This window comes from Xenopus tropicalis, chromosome 2 (genome assembly GCF_000004195.4).
Source record: "Xenopus tropicalis strain Nigerian chromosome 2, UCB_Xtro_10.0, whole genome shotgun sequence".
Taxonomy (NCBI): Eukaryota; Metazoa; Chordata; class Amphibia; order Anura; family Pipidae; genus Xenopus; species Xenopus tropicalis.
The window spans coordinates 112297334-112318298 of NC_030678.2; the positions used below are offsets into that span (position 1 = coordinate 112297334).

Below are 20965 nucleotides of genomic sequence, written 5' to 3' on the forward strand. Positions count from 1 at the left end.
TACATAGCAAACACATAGCATACCGTTTAAAATTTTATTCTTAAAGGGGACCTCTCACCCACACATAAAAACTGTGTATTAAAAGTCCTTTAAAAATTAAATTCTTTTGTTAATTAAATTATCCATACCTGTAATAAATGATTGACAGCTCAGATTTTTAATTTCAGTTACTTAAACTTTCCATTCAGCACTTCCTAGATATCACTTGGCAAATGCAAAAGATTTTAGGGTGATACAAAACTTGCCTAAATAACATTGTACACAAAATGGCGCCGGCCTGCTGGCTGTCTAAAATAATTTAGATAGTGTAAGTAAAGTTTATTTTGCTCAGCTAACATGATAGAAATAGATTTGAAATTATTTATAAGGGTGACGGGTCCCCCTTAAACCAAAATAATAATTTTTTTTAGTTGTAATATTGGTGTGTAGGCAGCCATCTCAGAGCATTGTGCCCTATTGCAAAGAGTGGTGGTAACATATTCTAATTGGGCCAGTGTGGTTAGTGGAGTACCGCAGGGGTCTGTCCTTGGTCCTTTGCTTTTTAACTTGTTTATTAATGACCTGGAGGAGGGCATAGACAGTACTGTTTCTATTTTTGCTGATGACACAAAATTATGCAAAACTATAAGTTCCATGCAGGATGCCGCCGCTTTGCAGAGTTACAAAATTGGAGGGGGGGGCGGACTTCAGCTGGGAATGAAGGATTTTTCAGATAGAGGAAGTCTGATACCGAAGTACATGTGTACACAAAAGAAGACAAGAAATCCTAAGCTTTCTTAGTTTTTACCTTTCCTTCTCATCTGTTTCATCTAATAACGGAGAACACGCGATCCGGCATCAAATAAAATGTTTTTAATTTTATTTATATTCTCACTTGAATTTGGGTGTGGTTTTGAGTCAATTTAAACTTTTTGCCTTTGTGCAGTTTTCCAAATAAAAGTTTTAAGGCGGAGCACTTTTAACCTCTCTATGCTTACAAAACTGTATTTACATAGACCTTTCTCCTTTAATGAGCTGTAGAGAGTGCAGAGATGTGCATTTGGTAAAGGGGAAGGAAGATTTAAACTATGAGGTTAGACTGTCGAGGTTGGGGTTGGTTTCTCTGGAAAAGAGGCGCTTGCGAGGGGACATGTGCAAGTACATTAGAGGGGATTATTGACAGATAAGGGTGTTCTTTTTTCCCATAAAAACAATCAGCACACCAGACGCCACCCCTTTAGATTAGAGGAACTGAACTTTCATTTGAAGCAGCGTAGGTGGTTTTGAACGGTGAGAGCAGTGAGGTTGTGGAATGCCCTTCCTAGTGATGTTGTGATGGCAGATTCTGTTAATGCCTTTAAGAGAGGCTTGGATGAGTTCTTGAACAAGCATAGTATCCAAGGCTATTGCGATACTAAAATCTACAGTAAGTTTTGGTGTTGGTATATACAGATTATGTATGTGAGTGTATAGATAGATCATTATAGGTTTGTGTGTGCTGGAACTTGGAAGGGTTGAACTTCATGGACTCTGGTCTTTTTTCAATCTATGTTACAATTATTTTGATCTTTCAGAAGTGCTATACATTAGAACTGCATTTAGGTAACCTATTGTTTCTCTTACTCCCATGTAACTGGAGGAGTCCCTAGCCAGACTTGGATTTCTTACTATTGAGTGCTATTCTGGTATCTACCGGGAGCAGCTATCTTGCTACCTTCCCATTATTCTGCTGATCGGCTGATCGGTGGGGAAAGGGCGACTTGCAGTGCAGTAGTAAAGTGTGAGTGAAGTTTATCGAAGCACAAGTCACGAATATGGCTAGCCCCATGTGAAATTTCAAAAATAAATATAAAAAAATCTGTTTGTGTTTTTGAAAAACAGATTTCAATGCAGGATTCTGCTGGAGAAGCTCTATTAACTGACGCATTTAAAAAAAAACATGTTTTCCCATGACAGTATTCCTTTAATTATTTACTTTTCAACCCAGCTTTGTTTCAACACAGTTACATACAACTCAGTGTGGGTAAGATAGACTTTTCAATATGTTGCAGCAGTGCACATGCCCAGTCATACCCAAAGTTATGGAAGTGGGGGGTAACTGATGATTTTTCTATTTTTTCCCCAGCTCCCTGTGACTCCTGGTTAGCAGCTGAAAGAGCAGAGCTGTATTTAGCCATGAAAAACTATAACCAAGCCATCAGTGACGCTGATACTGTCTGCAAAAAGGAACCTCTCTCACACAAGGTGGGGAAGAAGAAACATGAAGAAAAATGTTATTCCTGATGTTGATGCAAGAACAACATGGCTAAACATATATGGCGTTGTAGCAGTTTTTCTGAATTAGCAACTTCTGTCTTCACACACAAAAATGTGCCCCTTAATGTTCAGACACAAAGTACTGTACCCATGGCAGATGCATGTTGTGCACTGTGCACATTTACTAAGGTTTTCTGAGAAAAGTTTGATTCTTTTTTTCTAGATTCATGTACTGTATGTGTTTTTTTGGCAGTATATGGTTATTTTGCTTTTCTTCTCAAAAAACTTGAGTGTTTTCTTGAAAAATTGGAAAAATGAACAAACCACAAAGAACAGCAAATTAAACTTTAACCAATTTGGTCTTTGGACTTGGCCCCTCTTTACTGCTTTGCGCCCCACAAAATGATATATTAAGTGTGATACAATAGGATCAGCCTGTTGCTTTCTATGAAATTATAGTCAGTCTAATGTTTTCTTAATGGTGTTTTCCGGGACTAGACATTTGCATACCCCTGAAGCTATTTTCTAATCCACATCAGTGATAAACCATATCTGACTGCTGATTGCCAAAGGGAAACCTCAATGTAGAGCATTAGATCAGACCAGAGACAGAAAGGAATTGACACAACATTCTGTAGGATAGAAAAATCAGTGGTAGGCACTCTTTACTGAACCTGCTTGTTGGGGTTAATTGGCCCTTTTCCAAATTATAAATAAAAATATGCATGTAAATGCATGTAAGTTGAGGTTCCCTACTCTTTGGACTTTAACACAACTCCAAATATTTATTTAAAGACCAACCTGTAGGTCTCAAATGAACATGAAGGCTAGTGCCTTAGTGTTTCTCTGTGTTGGTCTAGGTATAGAAACATGGAGGGGATTTCAGCACAGAAATGTATGAGTATGCATTTTAGCTCTGTGTGCCTGCACCCAGGCTAACGTTGCTTCTTGGCCTGCAATTTTAAACAGGCTGAGAAACAACCCAGTGTGGCACTAGCCCTTTGCTCTTGATTAATATCAATGGAAACTGAAATATTGAGCTTTATATAAACTGGTTTTGTTAAAATTCCTGAGAATGCACCTTCTCTCTATTGTCAATATACTCATATCGATATTGTACTAACCTCCGTGCTAGTTATATTTTTTTTGAGAACACTGTGACCCTTTTGGTCAATGTAATCCTATGTGCTTGTTAACAGAATTCTTTTTAGAAATCTTGGTACAAGATGTTTGGTTAATGCCTTTTAAAGCATGTCACTTTACTGTGTGTACAGGGACATTATGTGAAGGCGCGGGCCCTTTCTGGACTAGGAAGGACAGAGGAGGCTTTGAAAGAATTTCTCTATTGTGTTGCCTTAAATCCTGAGTGGAGTTTGATGAAGATTGAAGCTCAAAAGGTATTTGTTGAAAAACATGTTTTTCATGATTCAGTACAGGTATGAGATCCATTATCTGGAAACCTGTTATCCAGAAAGCTTTGAAATACTGGAAAGGCCATCTCTCATAGATTCCATTTGAATCAGATTGTAAAATTGATTTACTTTCTCTCTGTAATAATAGAACATTACCTTGTTCTTGATCCCAACTAAGATAGGGAAAGGTGATTAGGGAAAGGTGGATGGAGGACCCTTTGACCCTCCTGCCTTGAAGAGTTACAGCACTGCTGATAACTTCAGGGAAAGAAAAATGCAACAGCAGCAGACAAAAGCAAGTTTGGGAAGGCTAAGGAAGCTGCCATACTAAGTATCAAGTACTTCCCATCCTGCTGTGTGCACCCCCATCATATCAATCATGGAAGGCAGGTGCAGCTAGTCGACTTAATTTTCTTATTTTGTGCTATAAGACGTTTTACAGTTTATGTAGAATATGATCGATTGCACCAGTTTCCCAAGCATCTGACTAAACATAGGCGGAGGGTGACTTTTTTGTTTGGGTAGGCTAATGATGCCATACAGAGACTGACCCTACAGCTAATGTGAGACTTAGTGGATTCGCTTAACCTCCCAACTACCTCTTGCGGTTCCCACTGACTTCCGGGGATACTGCGCAAAAGTGTGGGTGGGAGTGTTTTTTTTTACCCTAAAATGCTTAGGATGTAAAAGTATTCATACGTGCACTTCTGTGAGGGGTTCTCCATCCATTTGTGTTTGGGATCAGTTAGCTTAAAGAGGTAGGTCACCTTTAAATTCCCTTTTAATATAAGGTAGACATTGATATTTTGAGACAATTTGCAGTTGGTCCTCGTTTTTCTTTTTAATGGTTTTTCAGTTATTTAGCTTTTTGTCCAGCGGCTTTCCATTTGGTATTTCAGCAGCTATCTGGTTGCTAGGGTCTTATTTATCCTAGCAACCAGGTAGTGGTTTAAACAAGAGATGGGAATATGAATAGTTAAGGGGCCTGCATGAAAAAATAAGTAATAGAAAATTACAATATTTAATGAAATTGTAGCCTCACAGAGCAATACTTTTTGGTTGCCGGGGTCAGTGACCCCGATTTGAAAGCTGGAAAGAGGCAGAAGAGAAAGTCAAATTATTCAAGAACTATAAAAAAATTAATTAGGTAGACCAATTGCAAAGTTGCTAGGAATAGGCCATTCTGTAACATACTAAAAGTTAACTTAAAAGTGAACCTCCCCATTAGATGTGTTTAAGTTAGTTTTATAGAGAGAGGCAGTGGGTACTGACATCCCAGGCACATTATATACAGTGAGACACAGTTTGTATTTACAAAACCAGCACATTATATACAGTGAGATGCAGTCTGTATTTACAAAACCAGCACATTACATTCCATGAGAAGCAGTGGGTACAGATGGCAAATATTCAGGCCCTGGCACTATAACACTGGCACGGATACACAACATTGGCCCCACTGTAACTAACTAGAAATGAACAAACAATGACAAAAGTAAAAAACAAAATAGTGCAAAAAACAACAGATATTTAAAAGCACAATGAGCTTTTTTCGGGGGAAAGAGTTAACTTACCATTTATATGTTAGGGTAGGGGATAGGGATATTATAAATATCAGGTCAGGCAAAAAAAACAATTTAATTTCAACTAGTGATTCAGCCTTTAGAACTGTATAGTACCTGTGTATAGTACCTGTGGGAGTGGGATGAAATCTGCAGCAAAAGTTGAGAGTTGGTTCTCAGGTAAAGTTACAGCTGCAGATTCTTCTTTTCAGTCTTCATTTCTGCACTTCCTTCAGTTTGCAAAATCCCTGTGTGCATCTGTGCTTTGATTTGATTGGTGCTTTGATTGGTCAATTTTACGGTCTGTCAAGAAAGCTGTGCTCTGATTGGAGAATCCACAAGAAAGATCCAGTCGGAGCACAGCAGAACCGGAGCTTGCAGGAACAGAAGAGTTGCAGAACAGTGCAGAAACAGAGTGAGGGTTTTTTTTGTTTTCTTTTTTTAAGGTGCCAAGCAGGTTTGGGGAGGCTTAGCCTCCCCTAGCCTTATTGAAAATCCGCCTATGCTCAGCAACGCATTCCAAACTACCTGTTAGGTGCCAGAGATTGCTTCATTAACTCCACTATATCTACTGTTCATTGATTATGCACGAAGCTCTGTCCAACCGGGAGGCGCTGAGCAGCTGGAGGGCCCCGCACAGTAACAGTGCAATAATGCGCACAGCCAATAACACTGAGGGGTATGACTGCCAGCAACCCATTAGCGCACATCTAGGGATAAGCCCTGGAACTAGGGGGTGATAATAGCCAGAGCCCTTTCGCTTTCCTAGAGAGCCCTTTTCCCACAGTGCCATTCCCAAACCCCTCAGCACCCAGAGGGATCTCACTGGCTCTCAGCTGCTCATTCCCGCACGGCCTGGAAAGATGTGATGGGCTCCAGTCCCCCCAGCACACGGAGCCGCCAGCAGCCTCTTCATCCCCCACAGGCAAGTCCTGTACCCATGTGTTGCTCACCCCCCCCCGTGGCTGTGCGTGCGTGCCACGGAGTGCCACGGAGGGGGGGGGGTGCACGCAAGGAATGCCAGAGAGTTACTTTTTCAGCACATTTTTGGTGCTGAAAAACTCGGTTTGTACTCGAGTATATACCGTAGTTAATCTTTATTGGAGGCAAAAAAAAATCCTGTGTTTACATTATTTTTTGGAGTTATAAGGTATTGAGATCCAAATTATGGACAGACCCCTTATCCAGAAAACTCCAGATCCCAAGCACTCTGGAAAACAGGTCCATACCTGTGGAAACAATTAAAATGGTTTGTGTCATTAACTGTTAAAAAAAATTTTATTTATCTTTCGGTAACATGTTGTAATAAAATATAACTGTTTTCATAGCAAAGCCATATTATTCTAGTAAAACAATAAATAAATATGTATCCAGGATAAAAAAAACAGACTGAAAATCCATGTTAAGGGGCCATAAAATCCCTTGTATAGCATTGATCTACCATTTTGTCACCCCAGCATTTCACACCCAAATGTGTTAAACTGACCTACTTTGTAGTAAGGCATATAACGTGCCAACAAAGAAGCATTGTACTGAACACTGGAGCTGTGACATTCTTCATAGACTATATAAGCTACATAATTAAATGCACTGTTACTGCCGATTTTATTTTTAAATATTTTTATCTGGTTTATATAGATTGCTCATGCATAAATCTGTAAAGATCATGGCAAAGGGAGGTGTACATACATTGCATAAAGGCTTACATGAATTACAAATGTAAAATTATCAGAGAATAGAAAAATACAAATAAGCGAATCAACCTAAAAATTATAGCTACATATTTTTATTCAACATATTTCCCCAGCATTACCCAAAGGGGCTGATTTACTAACCCACGAATCCGACCCGAATTGGAAAAGTTCCGACTTGAAAACGAATATTTTGCGACTTTTTCGTATGTTTTGCGATTTTTTCGGATTCTGTACGAATTTTTCGGATCCAATACGATTTTTGCGTAAAAACGCGAGTTTTTCGTATCCATTACGAAAGTTGCGTAAAAAGTTGCGCATTTTGCGTAGCGTTAAAACTTACGCGAAAAGTTGCGCATTTTTCGTAGCGTTAAAACTTAAACAAAGCTCCTTGTCAGCCCTCTGCTGCATTGATGGAATGTGTAAAGCCCTCTAACTGGTTATTTTCTGGTCTTTGCTCTGAAACAAATCTGCATATAAATCTTCATTACGTCTAAAGCTGGCCATACACGCACTGATAATATCATACGAAACCTCGTTTCATACAATATTAGGTGCGTGTATGGCAACTCGGCGAGACAAGCAATATCGGTTGATCGCCGATCGGGCGGGTTAAAAGATTTCGATCTGCCGCTATTGAAGGCACCTGAGCAAAATCTACCTTCAGGGCTGAATCGGCAGAAGGAGGTAGAAATCCTATTGTTTCTACCTTCATATCTGATGATTCATCCCTGAAAATCGCCACGTGTGGCCAGCTTTAAGGTAGCAGTAAGGGAATGATCATCTGCAGTTGCATTGTATGTATAGATAAACTAGATAAGGCAATTAAGTGCAGTAATTTGAGTTTGAAGGCTATGTATTCAAACTATTAGCTATTCAAACTAAAGAAAATGTTTGTTTCTGGGGTTAAAGAATAAGTAAACCTTTTTTTTTCTATGAGTAAAATTACTCTAAACAGCCTCCAGAATTACCTACCTTTGTCCCAGCATTCACTCTGACCTGGTTCCTCAGTCAGAAGGTGTTAATTTTTCTTTGCTCCTTGTGCAGAGTGAAGCCCTGCCCCCACTTCCTGTTTAGGTCTCTCAAAAAAAACCCACAAAAACAAAAAAAACCCTGCTAATGCACAGACTGGCTCCTGCTGCCTCCAGGCATGCGCAGAAGGCTTTCCACTCCGACAACCTTGTCGAATTGAAGAGAGAACTGAACAGGAAGTGGGGGCAGGGCTTCACTCTGCACAAGGAAGCAATGTACACCTCAGAAACTAAAGGAATTGTTTGTACTAAGAAAGAAAAGCAAGAGTTACTTTTTTTCCAATCCAGTCATTCAGGAACTTATTAACTATTAGCAAGCGCAGAGCTACACACAAAAACACACACATTTGCAAGAGTCGAAGTGCCATACAGAAGTGTTTTCACCTTCCATGTAGCAAATAGTTTCAGTACTACCACTTTAAACCAAGTACAGGTAGGGATCCATTATCCAGAATGCTCGGGACTTTGGGTTTTCCGGATAAGGGAATCTTTCCGTAATTTGGATCTCCATATCTAAAAAGATTATTTAAACATTAAATAAACCCAATAGGATTGTTTTGCCTCCAATAAGGATTAATTGTATCTATTCTGGGATGAAGTACAAGGTACTGTTTTATTATTACAGAGAAAAAGGAAATAATTTTTAAAAATTAGAATTATTTGTTTATAATGGAGTCTATGGGGGATGGCCTTTCCTTAATTCTGAACTTTCTGGATAATGGGTTTACGGATAACGGATCCTATACCTGTAGTAGCTTCAGCGTTCCCATGGCAGCTGCTTTAATAGGCTCAGTGCCAAACAACAGGGTTGAATTTGGTGATAAAAAAAAAATAATGCCGGTACAGCACACAAATTAATTGTGAACAATTGGAAGTTCTGTAATTCCCCAATATAACCCCCCTAAAGAAGACAGCATTTCAGGTGCAAAAAGTACAGCATAGATGATATTAACATCTAGCCCCTAATGCAGCGGCAGCCATAAATAAATAAAATTATTCAGAATTACAGAATGGGTTTGTTGAAATAGGAATGGAAGAACTTGACTGGCCTGCACTGAGCTGTGCCCTTATCCCAACCTCTGGAATTAGGCCTGATTGTACAACCTTACTATTTTTTTGTGAAAGAACGTAAGAAAATGCAAGCAGCAATGTTTCAGGTTCTAGTGAAAAGTAGAAGTTGTTATACCAGCAAAGGGAGGATCAACTCCATTTTAATTTGGAATAAGATATTCAATAGGCAGGTGTTCCACTGTTTTATACAAGACAGTAGTTTTGTTAGGATATTGTTTAATAAATAAGACACTTATTTATATTTTTTTCCAGATAATATGTGAGATGCTTTTTCCAGCATTTGAAAACGTCCAGGCCAGTCTGGGAACACCACTTCGTGCCCTGACATCCCATACTAGGTTGAAACCGTCCTTAACTAATAGTAACACTTGTACGGAAGACTTTTCCCTACCAGGATGTTCCAAGGTACAGTGTGACAAGCAACTTACCTTCACTATTTATAATTAAAGAGGACACTTTGCACAGTTACATACACATGCAGGAATATTTTAGTTAATTATATTTATGGGTCCTGTTTTTGCAAAAAACAGTATTTTTTGTCCCTTGTACTAAATGTCTTGTTGTGAGTCACACAATAGCCCACTATAATGCCTATAATACAGGATATACACATCCTTCATAGAAAAGGAACCCAATGCAATGAAAATATATATATATATTTTTTTTTACAACTGATAATTGCAACCCCCTTTTTATCCTTAGGACTTTCTTTAGACTGATATGTCAATTTGCAACTATTAAAGGTGCATGTTTTAACCTCCCTGCTACAAGTATTTTAGTTACTTTAATGGCAAATAGTTATAGGTTGTGGCAGAATAATCTTATTTTTTTTTAGCTATACTGTATACTATAAAAACAGCAACAGCAGAAATTACCAGATGTGCAATGTGCTTTTTATTTAAACTCACCAAAGCAGTGAAAATAGACTCAGGCAGGTTGGAAATGCATTTCTGAACTAACAGGTGTCAATTATCACTAGTTACACATCAACAACATGAAAGAATTGGCCTTACGTTATAAAAGGTGCAAAGTCTGCTACAGGTCTTGTCATTTACAGCAACCAATCAGCAGAAAGCATTAACTGGTCACTTGCACACATGCTATTGCTTGCTATAGGTTAATACACTAGGGCAAAATTTGTGCTTTTTATTAAAGATGGGATGGGGGAGCTGGAGAGTTCTGCTGTATATGTATAATACTGACAATGAATGTGTATGAGGCCAGTTCATTTTTGCTGTTAATGCAAATGTAATTGTTATTGGTGTGTCTTTTCTGCAGGACTCAAAATTTCAAATAACCAAATCCTTCGTGGAGTCAGACATCTTTGTAATGGAAGAATTCAAAGATGAGCCTGTTTCATGTATGTTACCTCATAGCAAGGCAGAAGAGTCTTTAGGAAATGTCCTCGTCTCTCTTCCTGGTGCAAGCTTAAAGAGAAAACTGAACTCCTCAGAAGATTATCAAAGTGCTACTGCCAAAGTCAGAAAGACAGGTGGGGGCAAGAACCATTATTTTTTTCAATGTATGTGAGGATCAACATGTCATGTAACATAGTGGTGAGTGTTTTTACTAAAACATTTGGGATAATAGTCATTTATATTGCTCAGTTTACAATCTTGCCTTTTTTACTACTATTATTATTATTATATATTTATATTAATATTATATATTGCTGTGCTTTCAGGTGCTGAATCCAAATGTGAGCAGTCTGCTACAAAGCTTGTATTGCGAGATATCCCAGTGGCTCTTGTAGATGCTTGTGATTTTGAGTGCTCTCTCTGCATGAGGTACATTCCACTCTTAATTTTATCATTCTCTTTGGAGAGCAAATAATCAGTGAACAATGTATATGCCATTATGCCCTGGTAGTTTCATAGCATTTTATGCATTTAGCATGCAGTTTACATCCAGAAGTGAAGTTAGTTCATGCTGGTCAATTCAAGTTGTTATGACACTTTGCTGCCACCTTTTGGTGTAAAAGGCTATTACCCTTAATAGTAACCTGACCTGGGGTTCTTTGATTTCTTCTGAAAAAAACTACTGATTTAAAACCAAAAAAAAAAATAACCTTTTGGGGGAGAGGGTTGAAAAAATGCCGCTTTCCAGCCTAATTTACTGGAATGCATGAATGTAGATTAAACTGGCATTTAAGCAATGTATTTATTGCTAGTGGGTGTGCACTCTTTATCACCTGGCACAGCCATAAATTGCACTTCAGCTTACAATAAAAATCATTATTTTCCAAATAGAACACAGGCACTACAAAGTTGACTAATTTTACAAAATAAATTATTTAACAGTCAGCAAGAAACTGTATGGTTTCATACTTGGCTGTTAGATTGCAGTTGCCTTATGGTTACAAACTCTGGGATTGAATTGTTTGTGAGTTTAAATGTTCTGTTTGCATCAGGTTTAAAGCTGCTAATTGTATGTACTTTGTAAAAATTTTATGAATTCTTTCTATAGGCTATTTTATGAGCCTGTAGCCACACCTTGTGGACACACATTCTGCCTAAAATGCCTTGAGCGATGCCTGGACCATAACCCACATTGCCCTCTCTGTAAAGAAGATCTGGCACAGGTGAGCTGTGTAAATATTGCATATAAAAAGCATTAAACTTCAGTACAAATCAATATTACATCTCCAGCGGTGGTTCCGGATTTATAAGTTCACAGAATGTTTATTCATTTCTATATAGATAAAATAACTATAAGCTACTGTAACACATATTTCTTCTGCTTGACCTAACCAGCAATCCCCTGAACTATACTGCTTGCATTTTGGATTTATAGGGATAGGGTTAGATTTATTATATATGAGACTTTGCGTTCTGCTCGGCCTAATATTTTGACCCACTATCATAGTAAAGAGGCAATTAAATGGGTAAACTAAAGGGGTAGTGTACCCCCTTGTTTAACATGAGATGAATAAATAGGGCTTGTGGTACTTTTAACTATTTTTATTATAATTATAACCCCAGGGATAACAGGGAAATTAAAGCTACTCCATATTTGGGCCCTGTAAGGTAAATAACAAGATTACCAATGTATAGATAATTCCCCTGCATAATGGGCTCTTGCGAAAAACCAATAACAGCAAAGGGAGTGGGTTGTATACTGATAATCTAATTGTCGTCTTCTAAGGACAAAACATGTTTAGCTCAAGGAATATCAAAAACAATGTAAACAAAAACAAATGTAAACAAAATGTATGTTTAACCCATTAATTTTAAAGCTGGCCATACACGCACCGATAATATCGTACGAAACCTCGTTTGGTACGATATTCGGTGCGGGTATGGCAAGTCGGTGAGTCGACCGGTATCGCAGGAGGCTGCTGACTCGCCGATCGGCCAGGTCAGAAAATTTTGATCGGGCGCCATAGAAGGCGCCTGAGCAAACTCTGCCGTCAGGGCTGAATTGGCAGAAGTATCCTTTGTTTCTACCTCCTTATCTGCTGTTTCAGCCCTGACGGTGTGTGGCGGATCTGACGATGTTTTGTGCGACCGATGGTTGCACGAAACATCGCCAGATCGCCACGTGTGTGGCCACCTTAAGTTACATTAATGGGTATACGGTCTCTTAAAAATGAGAGGGTCAAAGGTTTTAGCAAATAAAAGTTTTAATGGTGGTCACCTACAATATATAACTTTTGGTCAACTTGTTTGGTTTCTTGTTACATCAGTTTCTGTGATTATTTTTCATATATGTTATTTCATAGATGCTTTTTGGGAGTAGATTACTTCAGTCATGATATGAAAACATTCTTATAAGCCAAATGTTTATGTAGGAGCAAAATGGAATTTTGGAGAATCATCTCTGCGTAGCATGAAATCTGAATAAGAAATACATTTGTGTGTGATTCATATTCTGTTTTTATTTCTTTAGTATCTAGCATACAGAGCTTATAAGAAGACTCTTCTGACAGAAGAACTAATAACAAGATACTTGCCAGAGGAACTCACTGAAAGAAAAAAAATATATGATGAGGAAATGAAGGAGTTATCAAAGTAAGACAAGTAATCCCCAAAAAATATATATATGGAGCACTGTTTCTTTAGTCATTTTAAAAACAAATAGTGCACATATAATAGTGGACCATAAGCGTAAAATGTAAGACAAAGTAAGACAATCACTAGTGTGTGTATAATCGCAGTAGTTCTGAGAGTGTTGCTGAATCACATTGTCACTTTGTAGCGTTTCTTTCGTCTTAGTTTTTTATGCACTGTACACTATAAAACAGGATTCCCAGCCTTACAAAATATTTGCAACCCCTTAGAATGAGATATACCCTACAGTGAGAATCTTAAAGGAGAAGGAAAGGCTAATAAAGAGTTAATCTCAAGCTGCAGGCATATATGTCTCAATAGTGCCCTTAAGTCTCCTCATATTTCTCCCATTCAGATGATCAGAAGCCTCATAGGAAAAAAAACACTGAGCTCTGTAAAGAAAATTCCCATAATCCCACGCTCCTGCACCAAGGTGTACATGCGCAGTTAGTAAGACTATGAGGAAGTCATATACCCTAAGAACATGTTTACAAAAAAGAAATAAATCCTGTGTTTCTTTTGATAGAGGACCCTGCAGCCTTTCTGTGAGTGCTTATGGCTGTATTTACATAGACCTTTCTGATAAAGCTTACTTAGTTTTTAAATTTCCTTCTCCTTTAAGCATCATGCACTGCATAATTTTCAGTGTATTTGGACCCCCAAGGGTTGTCTGATACTCAGATGACCTACCTGAAAGAATACTACATGCCACATTTTGAATAAAGTCCAATGTTCTCTGTCCAAAATTACAAGTAGAATTGTCACTGTGGGGGACATTTACTAATGTTTGTATTTTTTTTTCCACAATATGTGTTTTTTCCTCTTTTTTTTGTGCCATTTACTTGCACCAAAACCATGAAAAACACTAATAGAAAACTTTACCCTCTATTAGCTGTTGAAGTCATGTAGAAGTCAGTGGGAGTTGTCCAAAGTAAATTGTAACAATATTTTTTTAATTTGTGGTTTTAGAGGGTTTTTGGGGGGTTCTTTTTCATTTGCAAGTCCATGAAGATTCTTAGGAAAATGTAAAAACCACAAAAAATTTGTGGTTTTTGTGTCCTTTTAGTTTCCACATTTTAATTTGTTTGTGCTTTTTTAGATTCGGTTCTTTTAATAAATGACATGATTTTCATTGTTTTAGTGGAAATTAGTTTATTGGTGGTTTCGTAATCCTCTAAAAACTACAAACATGTAGAATGCCTATGTGTCATACGCCTCCATTGCCTCAGTTTTGACATGTGAAAACATATATACATGCACATATTGTATTGTAATTTGATTTCCTGGTATAAAACATCCTGTCCAGTGCATGTTTTACAAACATTGGTTTGGAACTAACCACTGTTAAGGGTTAATGTTAAGGGTTACTGCAAAAAAAGGGCATTTTCTGATTTTTTTTTTTTTTTTTTTTTTTTAGAAATGTAAAACTATCTGTATAAAGTAGTGAATAAATGTAGCAGATCTTAACTAATACACATTTATTTCTTTTCTTTACAAATAGCCTGCACAAAGATGTTCCTATATTTGTATGCACCATGGCTTTTCCAACTATCCCCTGCCCCCTTCATGTTTTTGAGCCTCGCTACCGACTGATGATTAGAAGGTCGATGGAGACTGGTACCAAACAATTTGGCATGTGCATAGCTGATGATTTAAAGGGGTAAGTCATTAGATAGCTTCCCTTAACATAACTTTAAGTACATGAATATTTAAGATTATTTTTAATGTTGCCACTTTGCTTTTAGAGTCTCCAGTTCGTGCACACTTTTCCATATACTTTAACTTGTTACTTGGAATAACATTTTGTAGTGCTTTGTATGCAAGTATGAATTGCTCATTGGGTTTCTGGAACAGTCAGTATACTGGAAAGTTTGTAGAATTATTTTTGCATCACATATATCTTCTTTATAAATTGCTGTTTGCTTCTCTACTTAAAACTAAAGGACAGAATAACTGAAATACATTTTGAGGCACAATTAGAATATGTTGCTAGCATTTACTCATATTCTTATATATCATAGCATATTTGGCATAACAGTTAAGATCTGCATGAGTGCTGTGATTTGCCATTTGCTCTGATGTGCTGTCCTAGTGTAAATATATATATATATATATATATATATATAATTTTCTTTTTTTAATTAGTTTTGCAGATTATGGCTGTATGTTGCAAGTGAGGGATGTAAAGTTTTTCCCTGATGGACGCTCGGTAGTGGACACAATTGGTTTAAACCGCTTTAAAGTTCTAAGCCATGGACAAAGGGACGGCTACAACACTGCAAACATAGAATATCTGGAGGACAAAAAGGTTAATATGTACTGTCCAATGTATATGGTAAACATTATTTGATGTTCGCATATTTCATTACAGGTATTGGACCCCTTATCCGGAAACCCATTATCCAAAAAGTTCTGAATTACAGAAAGGCCATCTCCCATAGACTTCATTTTAATCAAATAATTCACATTTTTAAAAATGGTTTCCTTTTTCTCTGTAATAATAAAACAGTACCTTGTGCGTGAGCCCAATTAAGATAGAATTAATCTTTATTGGAGCCAAAACAATAGTGGGTCCCTAGGGCATTCTGGATAATGGGTCCATACCTGTATTGTAATAGAAATAGATAATATGTCTATTATTTTCATTATTTTGCTGTTTAAAGCTTGAATTGCATGAGAACAGTTAGGTGCTAATATACCAGAAGATATTATATTGTTAGGGGTAATACCACATTAAATAAAACTGACCTTAAATATAAGGCATTAACTTAATCTTACCCACATTTTGTAAATACCCCCCTGTGCTTTATTATCAGAACACAAATATCCTTTAAAAATATGAAGCACATGAGCATTATATCATACTCATGTGGCCATTCAAGGAGACTTATACTAAGCTGTATAATGTACAACTTAGAAACTAGACATAATGAAGTGAAAGGCTATGGTAAAATGGAGCTACCAGGGACTCCTAAAACCAGTCGCTTTATGTATAATTGTCCCAGATGAAAAACTTTCTCAGGTGTGAGCCTTTAAATATATTGGAGATCAGGGTGAAATGCAACTATATCTCTCTGGTTGAGATAACCATAATGGCACCAAAGGTTCTTGAACTTAAACAGGAACAGCTTTATTAAATGTAATCTACATAGGAGTAATTAATTGGCAGAATAGCAGGATTTATACATAGCACTGGTGTCAGACAGTACTCTGCCCCTCAGGGTCATCGACACAAAGCAGATTAGTTCACTAATGATGGATCACCCTCAGCTTTCAGGATCTTCTCTACAAGTGGAACCCAGGCGAACACTTTGTCCCTACGTCTGTACACTTGGTCCCTACTCAGGGCAGTAGTGCACATGGTATATTAATCCCATTAAATCTCCCTGTTGGAGCTTCAGGTTGCTCAACTAGCTAGATCTAACAATCTATTACACCTAGTGTGATCTATGAAAGAGTGTATCCTGACACTGACTGTGCCTATACCAGACCTAGGTTCCACTTCTTCCTTACCTGTCTGCTCATGTGGGATTCCTCTGGAAATCAACCCAGAGCATATGGCTGCTCCAGCTTTTATACATTAGTGGCCAAACTAGAGAACTGCAAAAGGTCATACTTTAACCAAGGAAAGGGAGCTAATTTCTCATCTAAACTAAGGACCCCCTTGTCCTAAAATCTCTAGGGGACTGCCTGAGAAAAGCAGTAGCCATTTTACCAGTCCCTAACAGACTTTGCCACTGGTCTAGTCTAATCCCTAATAATAAAACCCTCTAATCTAAACCACTATGCAGCAGATGCATTATGGAAAGAGGAACAAAAAAAGTTAAAAAAAAAAATGCAAAAAACCCTCAAATTTATGCTAGCAACACCAGACCATCTGGAAAGGGGTCCTAGTGGCCACCTCTTTTTAATAAACAGTTTCCAAGATAGGAATATGGTTATATTTGTTTTATGTTGTACTGAAGCTACAGACCTGCATCAGGTCTGGTACCCGGGTTTCAGGCAGAAATCCATATTTCCTGACCATGCGGGGAGTAAAGGGTACTCAGGGCACTCAAAGTGTGGCTGCGATGCCCCCAACCCCAACCTTTTCACTTTACCCAGTCGATCCCCCTCCGGAGTTATGTCACTTCAAGTATTGTGGGCCCCCTGGGTTGGAAGTAGGGTTGCCACCTGGCCGGTATTTTAGCAGTTGTGGGTCGGCAGGTCTGTGTCGGGCATGGGTCTTCCAGACTGGACCCATTTAGGTGACTCCTGCTAAAGCTGTTAGGAATGTTGATTATATTATAAAAAAGTGTACAAAATACACTTGAAGGCTGTGTTTTGTTTTTGTAAACAAAAAATATTTTATACTCGCAGATGGAGGGACAGGAATATGAAGAACTCCTTGTGCTGCATAATTCGGTTTATGACCAAGCCTTGGGCTGGTTTACTTCCTTGAAAGACAATATGAAATCACAAATTCTTAGTCACTTTGGGCAAATGCCAAGCAAAGAATCTGATCCACAGGTAAATGAAGATTGTAAAGACTTTTATTCACTCTTGTCTATACCCTGCGATTCAGTAAATCAAGCCCAAAAAACATACTGACTGTAACATTTGTAAATTATAATAATTTATTATATACTTTTTTATTAAAGGAATAGGAAATTATCATTACAGTGAATTTGTGAGGTAGATGTGAACCCTCCGATGGCTGTGTACCCACTGGGTTGTGGAGGTGAATGCTGAGCACAATAAGTCTTGTGCAGTAATTTTTCTGCATTAATTTCTCGTCCACATCCTCATGGATACAGAGCCATATGCAGCTGCATTTATATAACCACAACACAGCTGCCAAAAAAATAAGAAATGTAGCTATATAGAGATCATAACTATATAAATAACAATATATTTGTATTGTGAAGAACAAAAATTGCATTTTGCTCATCCACTTAACTGATCTTGCAAACAGTAATGTAGGAAGAATACCATGAAATAACCCTAATAGTAAACAAATTATCCATACCCTCTGGATAAACATAAACTAATAATCCCAGCAGGCATAAGATATATCATAAGATATATAAGTGCTTGTTTACCATGGGAACAGGTGCCAGTGCTGGAGATTTAAAGGAGAACTAAAGAAATAGGCATGAAATGTTGTACATTATATTTTGGGCTTCTGTGCCATCCCAAAGTGACCACAGTCCTTTAGTAGGGAAGATCTGTGCCCCAAAGATGCCCCAGTAGCTCCCCATCGTGTTTTCTGCTGATTCACTACACATGCTCTGTGCTGCTGTCAGTTATTGAGCTTAAGGACCCACTCACAATATCCTGTATATATACAATATAAATGTTACAGTATAAGACTGATTAGTAATTAATTCAGATTTACATTACATGGTAGGTCTGAAACCATTGCAGTTAGCATCAGAATTTAATCATTAGCCCTGTAGCGTTAGTTTTTATGACAGGCAAACCTACTTTTCTACTTAATAATAATTTGCAACAACCCCTAAGCTTCGCTTCTTAACAGCTGCCCAGAGTGCACTGAGCATGTGCACTGTCCCGGACAGTTCTAACAGAATCCAAGATGGGGAGCTCCTGTGACAACTGTAAAAACTAATATCATTACTACTATAGAGATGCTGAAACTTCTGGATAGTGCAGTCAGTTTAGTATATAAAACACAGCATTTCTAGCCATATTCATCTTTAGGGTTTAGTCCTCTTTTAAGGCTACAAAATTGGGGCCCACACACAGCAGGTTCAAGGTGCACATTGTTCCTTGTGACAGGATAATAGTCAGGCACAAGGCACATAACTTAAGTTTAGAACTCCCTTGTGCTTTAACACTTGCCTTTAGCTGATATAAAGCTGGATATAGAGTTCATTTGCATCAAGCGGCACTCCTGTCCTATGAATCCTGAATGATGTACAGGGGTAGGGCCTCCATAGAAGACTATGTCCTGCCGATATGCTACTCTGTTCGGCAAGTGCAAAGAGTTGGATCTGCTGGCACAACCCTCGATAAAGGGAAAAGGTGCAAAATATACAACATTTTATTGATCCTCATTGTAACTGAGCCCTGTGCTCTTATCATTTAAGGTAGAGGGCCTGTCGTTTGTCACTCTTCTTTAGGAAAGCGATTACTTTGCTTTTAAAGACAACTATATGTTAATTATTTCATTTCAGAATGGTGAAAATGGCCCAGCTTGGTGTTGGTGGATGTTGGCTGTGTTACCACTGGAAAGCAAGGCACAGCTAACAATACTTGCAATGACTTCACTCAAAGATCGCCTGCATGCAATCAAGCGCATTTTAATATTTGTAACACGCAAAAGAGCCAGATGACAGAGGTTTACTGTTCGTGTTAATTCTTGTATTTCTTTCTTTCATTTTTTAAAGAAAAGACTATATCCGCTGCACTAAAAGACACTTTTACAATTTTTTTAAAGTTGATTTTATTTGTTTATAAATACCATGCAGTATCAATGAATGAGCAACATTTCTACCTGTTTTCTATTATGCCTTGCCTCCAGGCACTTTTCAGAAGCTTGATTAACAACAGATTAATCAGATGATCTGCTGGTAACCATGCCCCTGTAGTGCCTTATAAAATGCAACAGGAAACATACATCTCAGTTGATTGTTCACTCTAGTGTGTACGTAAACAAAGGCTCAACCACAATATTGAAATGGGAGAGGTCAAGCTGGTATGAAATCTGTACAATCATTGTTTTCAAATTCTGAACTCAGGTATTTAGAAAGATGCATGTAGTTATTTAGTAGAACATATGAAATACTGATTGAAGTACCAGTGCATTCCTGGTTCTGAAGTTCTGATGTGCACCAACTGTCATCACATGATCAATATCTAACTCACAAACTGGAGTGGGCTTAGCTCATGAGAATTTATGATCTATTTTGGGGAGAATGAAATCCAGCCCTTCTAAAGTGTAGATTATATTTTAAACAAAGCATACCTGAGCTGCCTAGTGAAATCCTTTATGAATCACTTTTTCTTTTAAAACTCCCCATGTTTGCAAATGTCCACTTAGATGCCCTTGTTTAATGTTTTGTGCATGCCTAACTAGCGTTCTGCAATTTTCCCTATATTATATATTTTAAAATGTAGATTATGCCCCTTTATAAATACTGTAAGAAGTACGACATATGGAAAGTTTATAGGAATACAGGGTGTGGGAATTCACTTAAATAGTAGCCTTCTTATATATATATATATATATATATATATATATATATATATATATATATATATATATATATGTATATGTATATGTATATATATGTATATATATGTATGTATGTATGTGTATGGATTCCCAGCATATCATGCATCTTGCTGTTATCTTGTATATAGAGATAACGGTGTAATTTTTTTACACTAGAATCAAACATGGGAATTAAGGACAGGCTTGTTTAGTGCTGGGAAGCTGTGCTTATTGCTCCAAAGCAAGAATAAAGAACAGGGAGCCTTAATTACACAGGTCAGCTTGGATTCTCATGGATTCTCAGGATTTTTTGCATTTCAGAGCAGCTGGCTGTGGAGATTTTGCAGAAATTTTTCAAGAAGTTTTATTGTGCGATATTGCCTTAACCCTTATGTTGCTGGACTACAGCTCCCAGCATGCCTCAACCATCATTATATATTACATTATTCTGAGATTTGTAGTTCAGCAACAACTGAATAAAGTTTGGTTGAGCAGTGCAGGGCAGCAAGGTTTACAACCCCTTTAAAGACAGGGACATTCAGGGTAACTTTTAACAGAAATCCATCTGATTTTATTCAACAAGGTTGTAAAGAGAAATACATTGTAACAGTGCATAACAAAAGTAACAACTCACAGTCTCTGTTCATTAAAGGGGAACTCCACCCAAACACAAATTAAGCTTTTTGAAAGCATAATTT

General features: G+C 37.7%; 1 protein-coding gene across 2 annotated transcripts in view; it reads left to right on the top strand.

Moving 5' to 3' along the window:
- The window catches only part of lonrf2 (LON peptidase N-terminal domain and ring finger 2), a 45355-nt gene extending 25244 nt beyond the window's left edge, over window positions 1-20111 (top strand). Inside the window, exons 2-12 of one of the 2 annotated variants that reach the window (XM_012957170.3) lie at window positions 2105-2223; window positions 3510-3632; window positions 9255-9407; window positions 10281-10494; window positions 10687-10789; window positions 11469-11583; window positions 12891-13012; window positions 14553-14711; window positions 15197-15359; window positions 17411-17560; window positions 19228-20111. In XM_012957170.3, the coding sequence (XP_012812624.1) occupies window positions 2105-2223; window positions 3510-3632; window positions 9255-9407; window positions 10281-10494; window positions 10687-10789; window positions 11469-11583; window positions 12891-13012; window positions 14553-14711; window positions 15197-15359; window positions 17411-17560; window positions 19228-19386 (1580 nt within the window). In that variant the 3' untranslated portion in view covers window positions 19387-20111. The remainder of the gene's footprint in view (window positions 1-2104; window positions 2224-3509; window positions 3633-9254; window positions 9408-10280; window positions 10495-10686; window positions 10790-11468; window positions 11584-12890; window positions 13013-14552; window positions 14712-15196; window positions 15360-17410; window positions 17561-19227) is intronic. The other variant, NM_001045693.1, reaches the window with a different exon arrangement.
- Window positions 20112-20965: the final 854 nt, after the last annotated feature.